The 19,137-nt window shown below is 47.2% G+C and overlaps 1 protein-coding gene across 2 annotated transcripts in view; it reads right to left on the reverse strand.

Moving 5' to 3' along the window:
* The window catches only part of RPTOR (regulatory associated protein of MTOR complex 1), a 392,717-nt gene extending 373,666 nt beyond the window's left edge, over nt 1–19,051 (reverse strand). Inside the window, exon 1 of one of the 2 annotated variants that reach the window (XM_032241406.1) lies at nt 18,072–19,051. In XM_032241406.1, coding sequence (XP_032097297.1) covers nt 18,072–18,233 — 162 coding nt within the window. In that variant the 5' untranslated portion in view covers nt 18,234–19,051. The remainder of the gene's footprint in view (nt 1–18,071) is intronic. The other variant, XM_032241407.1, reaches the window with a different exon arrangement.
* Between the last annotated feature and the right edge of the window lie 86 nt (nt 19,052–19,137).

Raw genomic sequence — 19,137 nt, forward strand, 5'->3', positions numbered from 1 at the left:
CTTCCCTCCCCCTCCCAGACCTGGGGCTCCGCCCCCTCCACAGGCAGAGCCTCTTCCTCCCCTCCCAGACCTGGAGCTCCGCCCCCTCCACAGACAGTGCCTCTTCTTCCCCGTCCCAGACCTGAGGCTCTGCTCCCTCCACGACAGTGCGTCTCCCTTCACCACATTCTCCCCTGCCTTGACTCCCTCTCCTGTACTAGCTCCTTCTCAAAGAAGACACTGACTTACTGTGGCCTCCTCCAGTCACCAGCCCACCTTGCTCCTCCCACACCCCCCACCGCCGTGGTGTGTGGCCACCATCTCCCCGTCCCTTTGCCTTCTTAGCAATTATTCCATGGCAGTTCAGCTTCTACCAAGCTCCCTATTCCACCAAACATCTCACAAAGTCACTGATGGCCCTGGTTCAGTCACACAACAAACAGTTACAAAGACTCTCGCCTGTAACAAATACTTCCTAGTATTATCTGTACAAGTCTCAAGGGTAAGGAGTGTACGTTTTTTTCTATGAAACTTTCAAGATAACATACGTTCCATATGTTGGCAAGCATGTGGAGGAACTGGGACTCTCACACGAGGCTAGAAATCCTTGTACCATAAAGACACACAGACTTACATTCACTGCAGCACTATTCACTATAGCAAAGACATGGAATCAACATAAATGTCCATCAATGACAGATTAGATAAGAAAATGTGGTACATGCCAGAAATCAGCATATTAAAAAAAGAAAACATGGTGCAATATATGATATGGAATACTATGCAGCCATGAAAAATAAGATCATGTCCTTTGTGGGAACATGGAGGCCATTATCCTTGGCAAACTAACACAGGAACAGAAAGCCAAACACCACCTGTTCTCACAAGTCAGAGCGACACGATGAGAACATACACACACAAGGAAGGAGAAAACACACACTGGGGCCTACTTGAGGGTAGAGGTTGGGAGGAGGGAGAGGGTTAGAAAAACAGCTATTGGGTACTCGGCTTAATACCTGCGTGACACAATAATCTGTACAACAAACCACTGCGACACGAGTGCACCTACGTAACAAACCTGCACATGTACCCCTAAACCTAAAATAAAAGTTGTTTTATTATGAAAAAGTAATAGCAAAATAAGAACTGTGGCAGTCTCTCCTAGGGCTGAACATTTGTATTCTCTGTCTCCCGGCAATTACACTCCTAGGGGTCAACACCAGAGACACATTAGATATATGTGATCCAAAAGACGTGTGAGAGAAAGTTCCCTACAGCACAATTTTAATAGCGTAAATGCTGGAAACCACCCAAATGTCCATCAGCGGGGAGTTAACTGTGGTCCAAGGGACTGACAGCACGGCTGCTAGAGCAGCACGGATGAATCTCACGGGCAATGTTGAGTGAGAAACCAAAGGCTAAAGTGCAGTCACACGACCCTGGACGTCAGGGGCAAGGCTTCCTGGGGAGGGGTGGACAGCGACAGAGGGGCACAGAGGATCTTCAGGGTGGGCGGGGCTGTTTGTTCTTGATCTGGGGATCTCGCTTTGAGGCACCTCATCCAGCACTTCAGACATGCTGGGCATCCTCAGACATCCTCAGACAACAACAGTTGCTTATGGAAATGTAAGTGAGACTCTTCTTTGCAACCAAAAGAACCTGACTAAAACAAATATCTTGATTTCAAAACAAAAAAAGCATACAGAATTGTAAAATCTTTAAATTATTTTTATTTATTTATTTATTTTTTGAGATGGAGTCTCACTCTGTCACCCAGGCTGGAGTGCAGTGGCACAATCTTGGCTCACCACAACCTCCGCCTCCCAGGTTCAAGTGATTCTCCTGCCTCAGCCTCCTTAGTAGCTGGGATTACAGGCGCATGCCACCATGCCCAGCTAATTTTTGTATTTTAGTAGCAATGGGGTTTCACTATGTTGGCCAGGCTGGTCTTGAACTGACCTTGTGATCCGCCCACCTTGGCCTCCCAAAGTGCTGGGATTACAGGCCTGAGCCACCGTGCCTGACCTATTTTTTTTTAATTAATTAGTTTATTTATTTATTTTTGAGAGAGGGTCTCACTCTGTTGCCCAGGCTGAAGCACACTGGTACAATCACAGCTTACTGCAGCCTCAACCTCCCTGGGCTCTCAGGTGATTCTCCCACTTCAGCCTCCTGAGTAGCTGGGACCATAAGTGCCACCGCCATGCCTGGCGCTTTTGTTTGTTTATTTGTTTTGAAATGCAGTCTCACTCTGTCACCCAGGATGGAGTGCAGTGGTGCAATCTTGGCTCACGACAACCCCCACCTCCTGGGTTCAAGGGATTCTCCTGCCTCGGCCTCCCAAGAAGCTGGGATTACAGGTACCCGCCACCACACCCAGCTAATTTTTGTATTTTTAGTAAAGACAGAGTTTCACCATGTTGACCAGGCTGGGTTCGAACTCCTGACCTCAGGTGATCCACCCATCTTGGCCTCCCAAGTGCTGGGATTACAGGCATGAGCCACCAAGCCCTGGCCTTAATTTATTTTTTAGCAAATTGTATTGATGCCTAAGATAGATGTGAGTGCTATCTCCTACTGCACTTCCTACTTCCAAAAGCGCCTTCCTGTCACTTAAGCTGGGCCCCATCTACACACCTTCCTTCCTGCTACACCAACCAGCCAACCCTTCCATCCTTCACGGTCCAGCTCAGGCCCTGCTCGACAGAGAAGCAGACACCAAAATATCGGCAGTGGCATCTTGGTCTGTCCCTGCTGCTACAACAAAAATATCTGAGACTGGGTAATTCATAAATAACAGGAATTTATTTCTCGCAGTTCTGGAGGCTGAGAAGTTCACGACCAAGGTGTCAGCAGGGTGGGGGTCTGGGGAGAGCTGCTCTGGGCTTTGATTGTGCTGCAACCTCATGTGGCCGGAGGCAGAGAGGCAAAAAGGGCCCAGCTAGTGCCCTCCACCCCTTTCAGAAGACACCAATACCACCCATAGGGCAGAGCCCTGTGGCCTAATCACCTCCAAAGGCCTCATTTTTTTTTTTTGTTTTAGATGGAGTCTTACTCTGTCGCCCAGGCTGGAGTGCAGTGGCGTGATCTCAGCTCACTGCAACCTTGGCCTCCCAGGTTCAAGCAAGCCTTCTGCTTCAGCCTCCCAAGTAGCTGGGACTACCTATAGGCACGCACCACCACGCCCGGCTAATTTTTGTATCTTTAGTAGAGATGGGGTTTCACCATATTGGCCAGGCTGGTCTCGGACTCCTAACCTTGTGATCCGCCCACCTCGGGCTCCCAAAGTGCTGGGATTACAGGTGTGAGCCACCACGCCCGGCCTGGCCCCATCTCTTAATACTGTTTCACTGGGGACTTAAATTCCAGCATGAATTTTGGAGGTACACAAACACTGACACCACAGCAAGGGATGCAGTGGGATTTTATGTACATTTTACTTTCATTGTTATGTTTTTCCATAGGTTGTTCTAAACATTTTACAATGATATGTGTTACTTTTGTAATCTGAAGGAATAAAAACAAGTTTTCAAGGAAGTAGGTTATTCCAATTTTTAAAAAAAGTTAAAATGTTTTTCAAGTATTAAGACCATTTTCAGTCTAAAGTTTTATTTAAAAACAAAATCTCCTGAGGAGCCAGGCGCAGTGGCTCATGCCTGTAATCCCGGCACTTTGTGAGGCTGAGGAGGGAGGATCACCGGAGGCCAAGAGTTTGAGACCAGGTTGGTGGTTGTGTGCGCCTGTGGTCCCCGATATGAGGTGGCAGAATCGCTTAAGCCCAGGAGTTCAAGGCTGTAGTAAGCTATGATCGCACCACTGCACTCCAGCCTGGGTTGTCGACAGAGCAAGACCCAGTCTCAAAAAAATAAAAAATAAAAAACTCTTCAGGGTAAACATTCATGCCTGCTGAGCCAGTAAAAACACATCTTGGTGAAAAGAGCTGTGTGAATGAAGTAAAAGACTGCATAGTGGTTCTCTGGAGCCTGAGCCCTGAGGCCAAACTGCAGGTCTGACCCACGCTCTGCCACCTGCCAGGCCAGACCGGCAACAGACCAGAAAGCATGGAAACGGTCTACTACTGACGCAGGATGGCAGCCCACCCGATGAGGCCACCTGTGCCAACGTGAAGCACCTTCAGGACATCTGCAACAAGACAGGTGACAGTCACACCTAGCTGAAAACTACATCTGGACCTGGGCAAGGACTTACAGAAAATGAAGAAAAAATCTGATTTAACTTTTTGACAGTAGTTTCATTTTGATATATCTTTAAACTGCTTGTGCAATCTACTTTTTTTTTTTGAGACAGGGTCTTGCTCTGTTTTTGAGATGGAATCTCATTGTCGCCCAGGCTGGAGTGCAGTGGCGTGATCTTGGCTCACTGCAACCTCTGCCCCCCCGGGTCCAAGCAACTATTCTGCCTCAGCCTCCTGGGTAGCTGGGACTACCTACAGGCATGCACCACCTGTAGGTAGGTACACTCGCAGGTTCAAGCGATTCTCCTGCCTCAGCTTCTTGAGGCGCTGGGATTACAGGCATGTAGTCCCAGCCACCACACCCAGGTAATTTTTGTGTTTTTAGGAGAGATGAGATTTCGCCATGTTGCCCGGGGTGGTCTCAAACTTCTGACTGAAAGTGATCCACTCGGCCTCCCACTGGGATGACAGCCGTCAGCCACTGCTCCTGGCCTTGTCTGATCTACTTTTAAGGATAAAATTAAAAGTTCTCCAAGAAAACACCAAACTAAAAGGTGCTCACTGGGGAGGCTGTCGTGACCACCCAGCCCCTCAGCAGGGAGCAAGGGGTAGCAGGAGCAAACGAAGGCCAGACACTGAGGGGACAGGATCAGCCATCGTTTCAGGCCACACTTTCAACATATCCCACCAAAACATTCTGTACGTTTCCACAAGCAGACACGTGATCTTTGGCTTTCCAAATGCCTGGTGTATCCTGTTTTTCTCTCCTACATCCAGTTAGGAGCCTGTGTGTCACCCTGCCTCCTCCTGCACCCAGGCAGTCACCTAGGTTCTCGATTTTGCTTCCAGGGACTCTTGGGTGCCAGGCCTGTCACTCCCAGCCCAAGCAGCCAACAGACCCTCATCTCCTCCTACCCTCAAGATATTCCCCACCTCACTCCATGCTCCTCCCTAACACACACGTGCACTCGCAAATATACATGCACTGACACATAAATACATATGCATAAACACACAGACATACACACGACATAAACACACAAGCATACACATACTCACATGTACACACACCTACACATACACTTACAGACTAACACAAACACATACACACAGTCATACATACATATTCGCATGTATACAGTCTCTCACACATACACGTATTCACACATACAGTCACACACATAAAGACACGTACACAGACACATATACACACACTCACACATCCCAGTCTGCAGCCACAGGGATCTTTGTAAAATGCCATCTTAGGTCGGGTGAGGTGGTTCATGTCTGTAATTTCAACACTTTGGGAGGCTGAGTTGGTGAATCACTCAAGTCCAGGAGTTCAAGACCACTCTGGGCAACATGGTAAAGCCTTGTTTCTACAAAAAATACAACCTTTAGCCAGGCACGGTGGCACATGCCTGTAGTCCCTGCTGCTCAGGAGGTTGAGGCAGGAGAATCACCTGAGCCCAGGGAGGTCGAGGCTGCAGTGTGCAGTGATGGAGCCACAGCACTCCAGCCTAAGTGACACAGTGAAACCCTGTCAAAAAAAAAAAACTAAAAATAAACTAAAATAAAATGCCATTCTGATCATGTCACCACCCTGCTTTAAAAGCTTTCTTTTGTCCTTAAGATAAAATCCCAATTCCTGTGGCCTTATCAAGCCAGTCAGGATCTGTCCTGCCTAGCCCCCGACTACAAACCTCTTAGCTCTTCACCTCTCAGGTTCTCTGCTTCCTTCCTGACTCAACAAACAGTACTGATCACCTATTGCCCGCTGGTCGCCCTGGGAGCAGCCTCGGACTCCGCAGTGAACACAGAGCCCCTGTTCTCGGGAGACAAAACAAACACACAGCCAAGTGCTGGGGAGTGGCAGTGTGGGACAGGAATGGCAGGCAGGAGCTGGCTCCCACAGCGCGAGGGCAGACCCCTCACAGGAGGCCCCTCACAGGAGGTCCCCAAAGGCACTCCCTGAAGACCCCGCTCACTCACCTCCCAGCTCCTGCATGTCCTGTTTCCTCCGGCTGAATATTCCGCCCTCTCCCTTCGACTCTGCTGGCTACTGGCTTAGAGCTCCCACCTCCAGGAGGCCATTCTCCACCCGGCCCACCCAGCCGCCACCAGCATGGTCATCCCTCTGCCCTGATAGACTGGTAAACGCCTTCAACACAGGAATTACGCACCACGGCATCACCAGCACTTAGCCCAGCACCTGGTACAGAGAAGGGGCTTGATAGCTGATTGCCTAAATTCTGTATTTCAGTCATTTGTGAATTCATTGCCCACCCTCTGCCCTGCTCCTCCAACCATACCACCTAAGCACACAGATCTTTGTCTCGGCCACCGTGGACTCCATGCCACCCAGCAAGGGCTCCACCAAGTCTCTGGTGCAGAACAGATACCGTCTCGAGGGCCAGCAGCAGAATTCCTGAAATCACTACCGTGTTCCTCAAGGGCCGATCGTGACCGCACTGTGCTTTTACTCAGATGTGTATAAGAACGCTGTTTTTCTCTAATAAGATGTAAATTCCTACAGAGCCACAACCATGTCTTCCTTCCCCTTCACCCCACGCAATCCCACGTGCAGTGCCGTATATGTAAAACAGTGATTTCCCCACAAAACGCTGACTCATGCTGACACGCATCTTCAGACAGCATGAGCTGACTGTTCAGATAGCCCAGGTCTGTGCATTTCACCATACCTAACGTTTACCTCAGAAAACAATGAAGTCAGCCATGTGGCAGTGTTGCTTTCCCAAGTGGCCAGGGTTAGCCATTCGGGGGCTCCCTCTGTGCATTCCAGGTTTGAGCCCATGATTAAATGAGGACCATGGAGCTGCTTTCCCATGGCAGGGGAGGGAGTGGTAGCAGGAAAAGTGGGAAGGGCAGAACGTGTCATGGTGAAGAGCTGTACTGGAGCTATCTTTCTGCATCCATGGTTTCTGGCATACACAGAGAAACAGAGATAAAGCAGACACAGAGAGCGCCATCCTCTCTCTCCTGCCCAGAGGACCAACAGGAGACGCGTGCCACACCAAGGGCAATGCATGCAGCCGCAGCTCTATATGCACGTGCGCTTGGCTTCTCAACGCCCTTCTCCACTAACAGGAACCGGGCTCCTTGGAGAAAAGGCTAATTCCAGGGAGGGCAGAGGGAGCTTGGGCCCTCTGGTTGTGCTGGAAAGTCAGGACCTGCTTCTAAACTGGTATGGCAAAAAGGCAGCTCACTCACTCAGCAAGAAAGGCCTTGATCGTAATGGATCAAACCAGCATGGCAATACTGGGGAAAAGCACCGTCGTGTGCTTCCGACAGGATTCACTGAAAAAGGCGCATCATTACCCAAAATGCCCCACCTCAGTGTGAGAATGAGGAGAGACCAGACAGCCCAAATTCCGGGCATTCTACAACACACGAGGCCGACAAACTCACAGACAGCAAGGTGAACAGCGGCTACCAAAGGCGGCGGGAGGGGAATGGGGAGTTGATATTTAAGGTAGACAGTTTCCGTCTGGGAAGATGGGAAGCCTCTGGAGGCGGCTGCTGGTGACGGCCACACAAGCAGGTGATGTGCTGACTGCCACTGCACTGTGCGCTGAAAGATGGTGGAGATGGTACATTTCGCCACAATTAAAAACAAATCAAGGTCAAGAAAGTCTCAAAAGGACTGAGAGACTCCTTTAGATTAAGGTGGGCTACACAGACACGACCACTAAATGCCACACGTGATCCTGGGTAAGGGGCAGGGCATAATGAAGGCACTGCTGGGCAGACAGCAACATCTGACCTTCGTGAACTACAGAGGGCCAACAGCACACAACGATGACATGTGTCCTGACTCCCACAACTGCACTGTGCTGACCTAAGAAAATGGCCTTCCCCTTAGGAGACAGACACAGACTTTAGGAGTAAAAGGGGAACAGCATCTCCAACTCAGTCTGAATATGTCAATGGAGGGTGACAGTAAACACGGTGAGACATAAACCATCTGGGAACCTGGGCAAAGGCCATACAGAAGCTCATAATACTATCTTACAGGTTCTCCATCAGTTTCAAATTATACCAACATTTTAAAATACAACAAGTACTAGTGAAGAACAATAAACACACCTGAACAATATACCAACAGCTGAGTAAAATTAACACTTGTTATCAGCGACTGTCTCCTCTTTAACTGTTTCCTGTTCTGCCTCTAAAGGCATGAAAATTCTCTGCAGAGTCACACCTACCAGTACCTGACAAGTTTAAGGGTTTCAGGCTTTTTTGGGGGACAGGGTCTAGCTCTGTCACCCAGGCTGGAGCGCACTGGTGCAATCACAGCTTACTGCAGCCTCAACCTCCGTGGCTCATGCCATCCCCTTGACTCAGTCATCCAAGTAGCTGGGACCACAGGTGCATGCCACCATGCCCGGCTAATTTTTTGTATTTTTTATAGAGATGGAGTTTCACCACATCACCCAGGCTGGTCTCAAATTCCTGAGCTCAAATGATCCACCCACCTCAGCCTCCCAAAGTGCTGGGATTACAGCCATGAGCCAGCGTGTCCGGCCTAGAACACAGTTAAGCATTGACATGTAATGCCAAAATATTTACTGAAATGGCATATTCCATTTATTTATTTATTATTTTTTCAGATGGAGTCTCACTCTGTCACCCAGGCTGGAGTGCAGTAGCACGATCTCGGCTCACTGCAACCTCTGTCTCCTGGGTTTAAGCAATTCTTGTGGCTAAGCCTCCCAAAGTGATGGGATTACAGGCATGTGCCACCACGGCTGGCTGATTTTTGGATTTTTAGTAGAAACAGCGTTTCACCATGTTAGCCAGGCTGATCTCAAACTCCTCACCTCAAGTGATCCGCCCTCCTTGGCCTCCCAAAGTGCTGGGATTACAGGCGTGAGTCACCGCACCTGAGCATTTTCCATATATTTAGACTTAGAAAAAGGTATCAAACTTCAGCTCTCCTGAAACAAGTATCGTAAATGACCAAAGTACCTTTTTATCTTTTTAATTGATTGATTGATTGAGTTACTGATTTATTTTGAGACAAAGTCTTGCTCTATCACCCAGGCTGGAATGCAGTGGCATGATCTTGGCTCACTGCAACCTCCACCTCCCGGGTTCAAGCAATTCTCATACCTCAGCCTCCCAAGTAGCTGGGATTACACGCACGCATCACCACGCCTGACTAATTTTTGTATTTTTAGTAGAGACGGGGTTTCACCATGTTGACCAGGCTCATCTTGAACTCCTGTCCTCAAGTGATCCTCCCACCTCAGCCTCCAAAATACCTTTTTAAAGTCATTTGAGCTGGGAGCAATGGCTCATGCCTGTAATCCCAGCATTTTGGGAGGCCGAGGCCGGCGGATCACGAGGTCAGGAGATCGAGACCATCCTGGCCTACACAGTGAAACCCCGTCTCTACTAAAAATGCAAAAATTAGCCAGGCATGGTGGCACGGGCCTGTAGTCCCAGCTACTCCGGAGGCTGAGGCAGGAGAATCGCTTAAACCCAGGAGGTGGAGTTTGAAGTGAGCCAAGATTGTGCCACTGTACTCCAGCCTGGTCACAGAGTGAGACTCTGTCTCAAAAAATAAAGTCATTTGAATAAGAGGAGGACAGAGTCAGAAACCTGGAGCACACCTCCGGTGTCTAATCCAAGCGCTATCTTGTTAAAACTCTAGCTCTAGAATGCCACAGGGTGATAATGAGGAGGAAATGTTCTTATCCATTTCAAGACTCTTTCACAGTTCATTGTTCAAAACGGAACATGGCATCTTTTTTAAAGGACTTTTTTTAATCTAGGGAGATGCTCTCTTTGTGCTTCTGAAACTCATATGAGACTAACTAATGAAAAGTATATCCACTTCAAGAGCAAATAAAAAAAGCGGGACTGTAGCAGCCAGCCAGTCCACACCAGACCCACAAACTCCGCCCACTGGAGCCCACCCACCTCACATTCTATCTCTACCTTCTTTAAATCAGTAGAATCCATACTCTGTCGTCCATTCCTACTGCAGTTGCCTCTTTTCTGGCTCCCAGACTTTCTTTCTTTGCTGTTTTTATTGAAGCAGGGTCTCGCTCTATCACTCAGGCTGGAGTGCAGTGTCGCAATCCTAGCTTACCACCGCAGTCTCAACCTCCCGGGCTCAAGTGATCCTCCCGCCTCAGGCTCCTGAGTTGCTGGGACCACAGGTGCCACCACCATGTCCGGCTAATTTTTATTTTTTGTAGAGACAGGCCCTCACTTTGTTGCTTAGGTTGGTCTGATCATGGGCTCATCATGTAGCTGGTGATGGGGAGCTGCCCCAGGATCCCAGCTAGGGAACTGTTGTGCATAAATTTGTGTTTAGAAATATCTTATTGTCTGTGGATGGAGTAGAAGGATTGGAGAGCAGTGAGACAGACTTCTGGAGAAATAGGAGGAGGCCTGACGGTGGCTATGTGGCCACATGTTAAGGCCACTCCCCTTCCAATCACACAGCGCTCATGTGTCTGAGTCTCAGCAACCACAAAGAGCATCTACCTAGCTTGAAAAAAATAAAATAAAATATTTTTAGATCCTCCCAGTGCAGCCTCCCAAAGGCTGAAATTACAAGTGTGAGCCACCATGCCCGGCCCCAGGGTTTCTCACCTGGATTAGCACAACCCCCCCACTAGGTGCCCCCACCTCCAGTCTCGCCCTCTCCAATCCCTCCACTCCATCCACAGCCAACAAGATATTTCAAAACACAAATGTATGCACAACAGTTCCCCAGCTGGAATCCCGGGGCAGCTCCCCATCACCAACTCCACGCAGTTGCTGGCTGCCAGAAGTTTAATGCTGGTCAGTGTGAATGATTTCTTTCATACGTGCAGTTCAATGCAAATGATTTACTTAGTTAATATTAAATCAAGATGCTCCCAGTAATAATGTCATTCTCACCTGTAATTACTATGCTTGATACCCACACCTGTGCAGTGTAATTTGGTACTAACACGTCTGTGGGTCTGTCTAGGCAGCAACGCCCTGGAGAGACAGGATGCTGCCGTGAGCTGTGCACCTTGGCTGAACCTCTAGCCACCTCCCCCTCACCGCAGAGTGGACGTTCCTCCACTCCCAGCAGAAGAGCTACCGGGTGGGCATCTCTCCCTCTAGAGGATAGAAGTCTGAAGCAACAGGAGGCCCTGATGGGGACTATGTGGCCACATGTAAGGCCACTGCCCTCACAGTCACATAGGCTCTTCACAAACATCCTCCCAGCTCCAAGTGGAGACCTCAACAGTTCCTTATGCACACAGCGTGGAGAGTGCAGCAGATTAGGTGCTTTGTTTCTTATCTAATTTCATTTCAAGGCCCTGCCTGACATTTTTGACCAGCCACCTGATAACCTTAAGCCCTTCTTCCTGATTTAAGGATGAGGCCCACCTTCTTCTAACAACACTAATGGCTCCCAAACGTCCGGCAGCAGGACCCCGTTACAGTCTGAAAGAGTCCTGAAGACCCCAAAGAGCTTGTTTATCAGTTTCATTTATCAACATGGTCTGTATTGAAGGTTAAAACAGAATAAAATAATTGATATACTTTTGAATTCATTTAAAAATCATAAACGTACTATATATTCAAATAAATATTTCTATAAATAACTATATTTTCAAAAATTGTCAGTTATCTTATCACTTGTCTCAGGTGGCTTTTTTTAGATTTTTGCAAATCTCTTTAATATCTGGCTTCATAGAAGACAACTGGATTCTCACTTTTGTTTCCACATTCAATCTGTTGAGATAAGTTGTTTTGGTTGGTGTATGTGAGAAAAATCCGGCCTCACAAAGATACATAATTTAAAAGGGCAGGAGTATCAGAATATCCAATTAATTGAGAATATTCTTCTTTGATATTACAACAAAACTCAGTAAGCAGTAGTTTCTTAAAGCTCTGTTGAAATCTATTTGAATAAAATATTTAAACTCTCACTATGGGCAACATAGTGAGACCCCTTCTCTATAAAAAAAAAAAAAAAAATCTAGGTGTGGTGCCTTGTACCTGTAGTCCCAGCCACTCAGGAGGCTGAGGCAGGAGGATCACTTGAGCCCAGAAGGTTAAGGATGCAGTGAGCCATGAAATAAACCACAACAAGAAAATACACACACACCCCAGAACATCAGGTGGGGCACGGTGGCTCTCACCTGTAATCCCAGCACTTTGGGAGGCTGAGGCAGGCAGATCACCTGAGGTCAGGAGTTCAAGACCAGCCTGGCCAACATGGCAAAACCCCGTCTCTACTAAAAATACGAATATTAGCCAGGCGTGGTGGTAGGCACGTGTAATCCCAGTTACTCGGGAGGCTGAGGCAGGAGAATTGCTTGAACCCGGGAGGTGGAGGTTGCAGTGAGCTAAGATCATGCTACTGCATTCCAACCTGGGCAACAGAGCAAGATTCTGTCTCAAAAAAAAAAAGACCAATCCCAAGCCTTACTGGTGAACTTCTTGTACCCTACTGTGTTAAAATCCACTGGTCTAACATTGACTGGATCTTTTACCTATGGATGATTTTATAAGATCTTGGATTGGTCATCTGGAAATATTGGTTCACTGAATTATGTAGATGTTCCAAATGTGGACACATTTCATTCTAGAGTATTAATTCCATTTATTAATATCACCATGGATCTCACCAGAAACATCTGCAAGTCTTGGGAAGCTGCCAAGCTCACAGAGGCAGACACAAGTTTTCCAAAACTAATTTTCACTTGAAGGTTCAAATTTCATGACTGGCAACAAATACTGTCAGTTGTATTCCTTGAAGTGATAGCTCACTGAGTTCATTTGCAAGAACACACCTGCCAAGTACACAGGCCTGAACATCCAGACGCAGCCTGTCGGTGACTCCTTTGGGACATCCTGTGTCTGTGAAGGCAGCAGATGCTCCTCCTCCAGGCAGCCACTGGGCTTGTCATGCAGCAGAAGGAGCAGCACACAAAGTCTTAAAAAGATGTGTGCTTAAGAGTCAAGATTCAGTCAAAGTCATCATTTTCACTGCTTTATTATCAAGGACATTCTCTCCAAGTGCATGGCAAAGAAATTAGGAACTATTAGTACAGCTTGGCATGGCTGTCTTGATTCATCACTTTTGCACCGTCAGTGCAGATATCCACAGCGTGGAAAAGGCCAATGGTGTTCTATTATTATGGAAACAGTTTTGACCTCGTGGATCCCTGCAAAGGGTCTAGGGGAAGCCCTGGTGCACAAGCACATGCCGTGAGCAGACTGAGCATCATTCTGTCTGCCGCATGCTGGTCTGCTGTCTGTTTTAGACCCCATGACCTCTTAACATAAATTTTTCAGTTGAGACATGATGATAGATACAGTTTTGTTTTGAACTAAACTTTGTTTCTCCCTCTGGACGTGTTCCGCTTCCTCTCACTGCTAGCCATGTAACTTACGTAACTTGTGGAAAGCCATTCAATTACAACCTCAGGTGCCTCATCAATAACATGGAGGTAATGGTCACTAGGCAATTTATGATGCTGTCGAGCCATAAAGATAACTTTACACTGATAAAAATAACTATGTTATACTGATAAAAAAAAAAAAAAAAAAAAACTACCCATTTTTTATCAGTCTATTTTCATTGAATCCCTACTATGTGCCAAGCACTACTATCCTATGGACCAGCATAGACTAGACTAGGTCTCTGCTTTATGATGAAAAGCTCACACCTCCAGCAGGAAGTAGGGAGAAAAACATCAGAGAACTAAAAAGCCATCACAAGGGATTATAAGTGACAAGGTGGCTGCTTCAGATGGGGTGATGGTGGGCCACTCTGAGGAAGGGACCTAGATACTGAGTATGGAAGACCAGAAGGAGCTAGGTGTGCAAAGTTCAGGGGAAGAGCATTCCAGGAATTTCTATCCGAGAAGCAGAAAAGACAGGTAGGGGCCAAATGATGAAGGCTATGTGAACCAGTGAGAGGAGTCTGCGTTCTACTTTAAGCACAGAGAAAGCAAATGGAGACCACCAGTAAGGAAGTAACAGAATCTGATTCACACATTCAAAAGGTCCCTCTGGCCGGGTGTGATGGCTCAAGCCTATAATCCCAGCACTTTGGGAAGCCAAGGTGGGAAGACTGCTTGAGCTCAGGAGTTCAAGACCAGTCTGGCCAACATGGTGAAACCCCATCCCTATTAAAATACAAAAAATTAGCTGGGCGTGGTGGCATGCACTGGTAGTCCCAGCTACTTGGGAGGCTGAGGCACGAGAATCGCTTGAACCTGGGAGGTAGAGGTTGCAGTGAGCTGAGATCCTGCCACTGCACTCCAGCCTGGGCAACAAAAGCAAAACTCCATCTCAAAAAAAAAAAAAAAAATCAGTTTCAAACAGTTGGAACATAATAATCACAGTTAACTGTGATTAACTGTGTTTAATCACAGTTAAACACAAATAGGAGAGATATATACATATCTGTTTTAGTCAAAGGTCTGTGAATGACTCGTTTTGAACTACAATTCATATATGTCTAGTTATTTGAAAATTGCAAGCTGAAAATACTATCGATACATGTATGCATCATTCACTATACATAGTAGAATTAACCAAATAACAAACTCATTTGATAATAATAATTTTAAACTAACAGTAACTTAGTAATTAAAATGTGGTAAAAGTGGCATTTGAAAACCAAGACCGATTCAAAACAAACAAAGATGACAGGAATCCAATGGAGAGTGGGCATGGGCTGTAGCTCTGGAAGGATGCTAAGTGCTGAGTGGCAAAAAAAACTTCTTGGAGTCATCAGTCAGTCAACTTTGGTAAAGATGTCAATTTTAGGAATCTGTAGCATGGCCACTAAATACGACGCCGGTAAGTAATCATTGGTATATATACAAAATAAAAGTGTAAGGAACTGCACATTAATCACAGGAAGAAGCAAAATCTCAGCTGTCATTGAGGACAGTCTGCGGCCACCAGGAAGTAGTTGCTGTAGCTCCTAGCACAACCACGCCCACACATTTCACTTTACAGACATGCTGCTCCACCAGACTGGAGGCCATGTCCAGCACAGTGGGATGGTGTGGCCTGGAGGCCAAAAAACACCCTAGGGCCAGGCATGTGGCTCACACCTGTAATCCCAGCACTTTGGGAGGCTGAGGCAGGCAGATGACCTGAGGTCCGGAGTTCGAGACCAGCCTGGCCAGCATGGTGAAACCCTGTCCTACCAAAAATACAAAAAAATTAGCCGGGCGTAATCCCAGCTACATGGGAGGCCAAGGCAGGAGAACAGCTCCATCCCAGGAGGCGGAGGTTGCAGTGAGCCAAGACCATAGTACTGCACTCCAGCCTGGGCAACAAGAATGAAACACCATCTAAAAAAAAAACACCCCAGGCTGAGCATGTTGGCTCACGCCTGTAATGCCAGCACTTTTGGAGGCCAAGGCAGGAAGATTGCTTGAGCCCAGGAGTTCAAGACCAGCCTGAGCAATAGTGAGACTCCCCAACCCCAGGTACAGTGGTGCACACTTATAGTCTCAGCTACTGGGGAGGCTGAGGTGGGAGGTTCACTTGGGCCCAGGAGGTCAAGAATGCAGTGAGCTGTGTGATCTCACCACTGTACTCCAGCTTGGATGACAGAGCAAGACCCTGTCTAAAAAAAAAAAAAGAAAAAAGAAAGGAAGAAAAAAAGCACTCCACAAATGGGGTTTGTTGAGCCTGCAGTGTTGGACTACAGCATGTTTGGTAATATATCTGAATTAGTACCAATATTTAAAAACTGGAAGACTTTACATTAAAAAAAAAAAACAAAAAAAACACTTTGCTGGCTTCTCAAAGACAAAGAGAGAGAGCTGGCCAAGGCCCAGCTGCCCCTTCAGCTGTGGCAGGTACTCTCCAGGGAGCCCCTGTTCCCACCCTCTGGAAACTGTCACACACACTGTGTTCAATGTCAGCTGCCATTTATCTTTAACTTTGAACCTATGCCATTATGCTTCCTAAATTCACTTACGCTACCTTCCCACTCCTACTGTCATTTGACTATGCACTTCTGTCCTAGTAGGGTGTGTGAAAATGTCCGCTCAAGGTCTGACCTGACGGAAGAGACTGCAAGATTCCAGACTCTCACAGACTCAACTGAAGATGTTAGCTGCTGTTTTTCTCCATTGGAAACAGATACAGCAAACATTCTCCCTGGCTCCTTTCTAAGTCGCAATCTCTGTGGTTACTAAAAGTCACAGAACTTTTGTTTCTCTTAGCAACCTGTGAAAAGCTTATTAGGGAATGTTGATCATTCACAAACTAAAGTTTTAATTAAAAGGTCAAAATCTACCTGTTAATCAGTTTCAAACAGTTGGAACATAGGTTTACGACAGAGCGGGGAACCACATTTCAAAAGAACGACAACAAAAAAAAACACTACCCTCCACATACAATGAAAAAAAGAAGTCTTTTCATATATATATATAGCAACCACAAAAGCTTTTAACTATATTATTAGTATTAAAGATGTCCATAAGACAGAATTTATAAAACCTCCACCAATGACTAACTTATTTAACTCCTTAAACTGCTTTTGGATGAAACAAATTTTCCTAACCTTTTATAAGTAAGCCAAATCAGTAACTAAAGTACCAGTTACTGGTGACTTCTGGCTAGAGTTACCAGAAGTGTAATCTTTTTTTTTTTGGAGACACAGTCTCAATCCGTCTCCCTGGCTGGAGTGCAATGGTGCGATCTCAGCTCATTGCAATCTCTGCCTCCCAATTCTCCAGCCTCAGTTTCCCGAGTAGCTGGAATTACTGGCACCACCACCAGGTCTGGCTAATTTTTGTATTTTTAGTAGAGACAGGGTTTCACCATGTTGGCCAGGCTGATCTCAAACTCCTGACCTCAGGTGATCCACCCACCTCAGCCTCCCAAAGTGCTGGGATTACAGGCATGAGCCACCGTATTCAGCCCAGCAGTGTAATCTTATATATGTCCAACATCATATACTAAAAAACAATAATATTCCATAAACATATACATAAGCCTAGAGGAAATCAAACATTGTAACACCAACTTCCTCTTTTATACCACTGAAATGTGCAAATCATTAAAAGCAGCCTGGAAGGAGAAAATACTTACTGAAAGACAAATTTTAAGTGTCCACAGATGAGAAGCAGTATCACCCTTTTGCTTTTTAGACCAGGAAATAGATGGCGTTTTACGAAGGAAAGATTCAACAAAATTCGGCTTTCTTTCCTACCAGCTGCTTGTGACTCACTCTCCACACTCCAGCACCATGAGGACACCCTAAAATCTGCACCCAAGTCTCAAGCCCTCATACCCTAACTGCACAATTAAAGAAATTCTATCTCCAAGTTACAGCAACAGGACACTACATAAAAGCAGGGAAGTCCAGCTTCAGGACAAACTGCTTAGAAGACTAGAATGAAGTTCATTGTAACTTTAAAATAACTGCACTAATTTGTTACTAGTTGAACATTTTCCAGTGATCTCGTTTCCTAACATACTCTATCAGACTTCTGCACTTCACCCACCCACCCTGGATATTTTTACAAGTAGACTAACCATGTGGGTATAAGCATTATATCACACGTCGTGAATCTCAGTGCTAACAGAACTAAGTAGTATGCCAAAGAGCATACCATACTCGCAATGCTGTATTTTCAAATTTGTTTAACTTTTATTGTCTGAATTAGAACTTAGTTGGAACTGAATTAACACTGCACAGTGAATAACGACGAACCAAAACAGCCTTTCCCATTTTCAATCAAAAACTGCAGTCTGAAATGGCTTTTGCTTTCTAGTTGACTTACAATGTGTGGCTTGGGGGAAATGTTGGCGCTTTACTAAGGACACTTTTCGGGCTGTAAACTTTCGTTGTTGGAGAAACTACCAAGTTCAAGGGGTGCCATCAGAATCCACTTACCCGATCCTTCATCCTCCAGCTCTGAGCTAAGGATTTGGAGCCTTCAATTTTCTCACAGTGCCTCTTTTTCATAAAAGCCAAAGGTAGGTTCCAGTCTGTAAGATCAGCCTCATCTTCCTCCCCCAAGCCCAGAAGAGGCGACTGCAGCATTTCGGACTCCATCAGTGGGGGAGGGGGTGGGGGAGTCCTTGGCAGTAAGCGCTCGAGAACCTCCAGCCTTAAAAACTAGTGTGTACCAGAATTGGTGAAATAAGAAACAGAAAAACGGAGAATCGAAAAAGAAAGGGATAGAGAGTGCGGAGACCCTTACTCCGGCAAAAAGTCTGAGATCCTTATCTCTAACTCTTGAGCGGGAGGCGGGGAGGGGGCCGCTGAAAAATGGGGCAGCCCAAGAAGCTCCGCAGACACACACCACCCCAGGTCCCAAGCCACTGGCTGCTCCTGAGGCTGTACGTTTCCAGAGGGGCGGCGAGCCGAGCTGTCAAAAGCGTGAGACTTCAGGCCTCACGATGACCCTGCTCTCGGCCTCCAACGCCTCAGCAGATCCGAGGATCAGGCAGGCCGCTGCTGGTGCCGGTTCGCCCACTGGGCCGCCTGGGCTGAGGTCTCCGGCCAAGGGATCGGGTTCACAGGGCCCTGGGTCTCTTCTAGCCACTCTCAGCCCTGCGGGTCCCGCACTCGCCTGAGCTGCTGCAACCAGAGCCAGGACCGGCCCATCGTGCTCGCCCGCACCCGGTTCCTCAACCTCACGTCCGCACGGCCTGGCTGGTCCTGGCCTTCAGCCCAGAGGCTCTCTCCTGCCTGAGAACGAGTCCTGAGAAACGGGCGACACGGAACCACGGAGAAAACGGACAATGTGGGCTTATCGGGTCAGGGGAGCTTTGCCCTCTGGTTTGGAGCTACAGTGAAACTCCTCTCATCAGCACATCAAGGAGGACGCCATATTGCCAGGACCCAGAATGCACCGCGACCTACGGCGTGGCCGACAGACCAAACCTCCTCAGAGCGTTCTCGCCGCGCCACCAGCATGCGGCGGAGGAAGGGGAGTCCCCGACCCCGTGACCTC

This window comes from Sapajus apella, unplaced genomic scaffold, assembly GCF_009761245.1.
Source record: "Sapajus apella isolate SASKATOON/1434 unplaced genomic scaffold, GSC_monkey_1.0 scaffold48, whole genome shotgun sequence".
Lineage (NCBI taxonomy): Eukaryota > Metazoa > Chordata > Mammalia > Primates > Cebidae > Sapajus > Sapajus apella.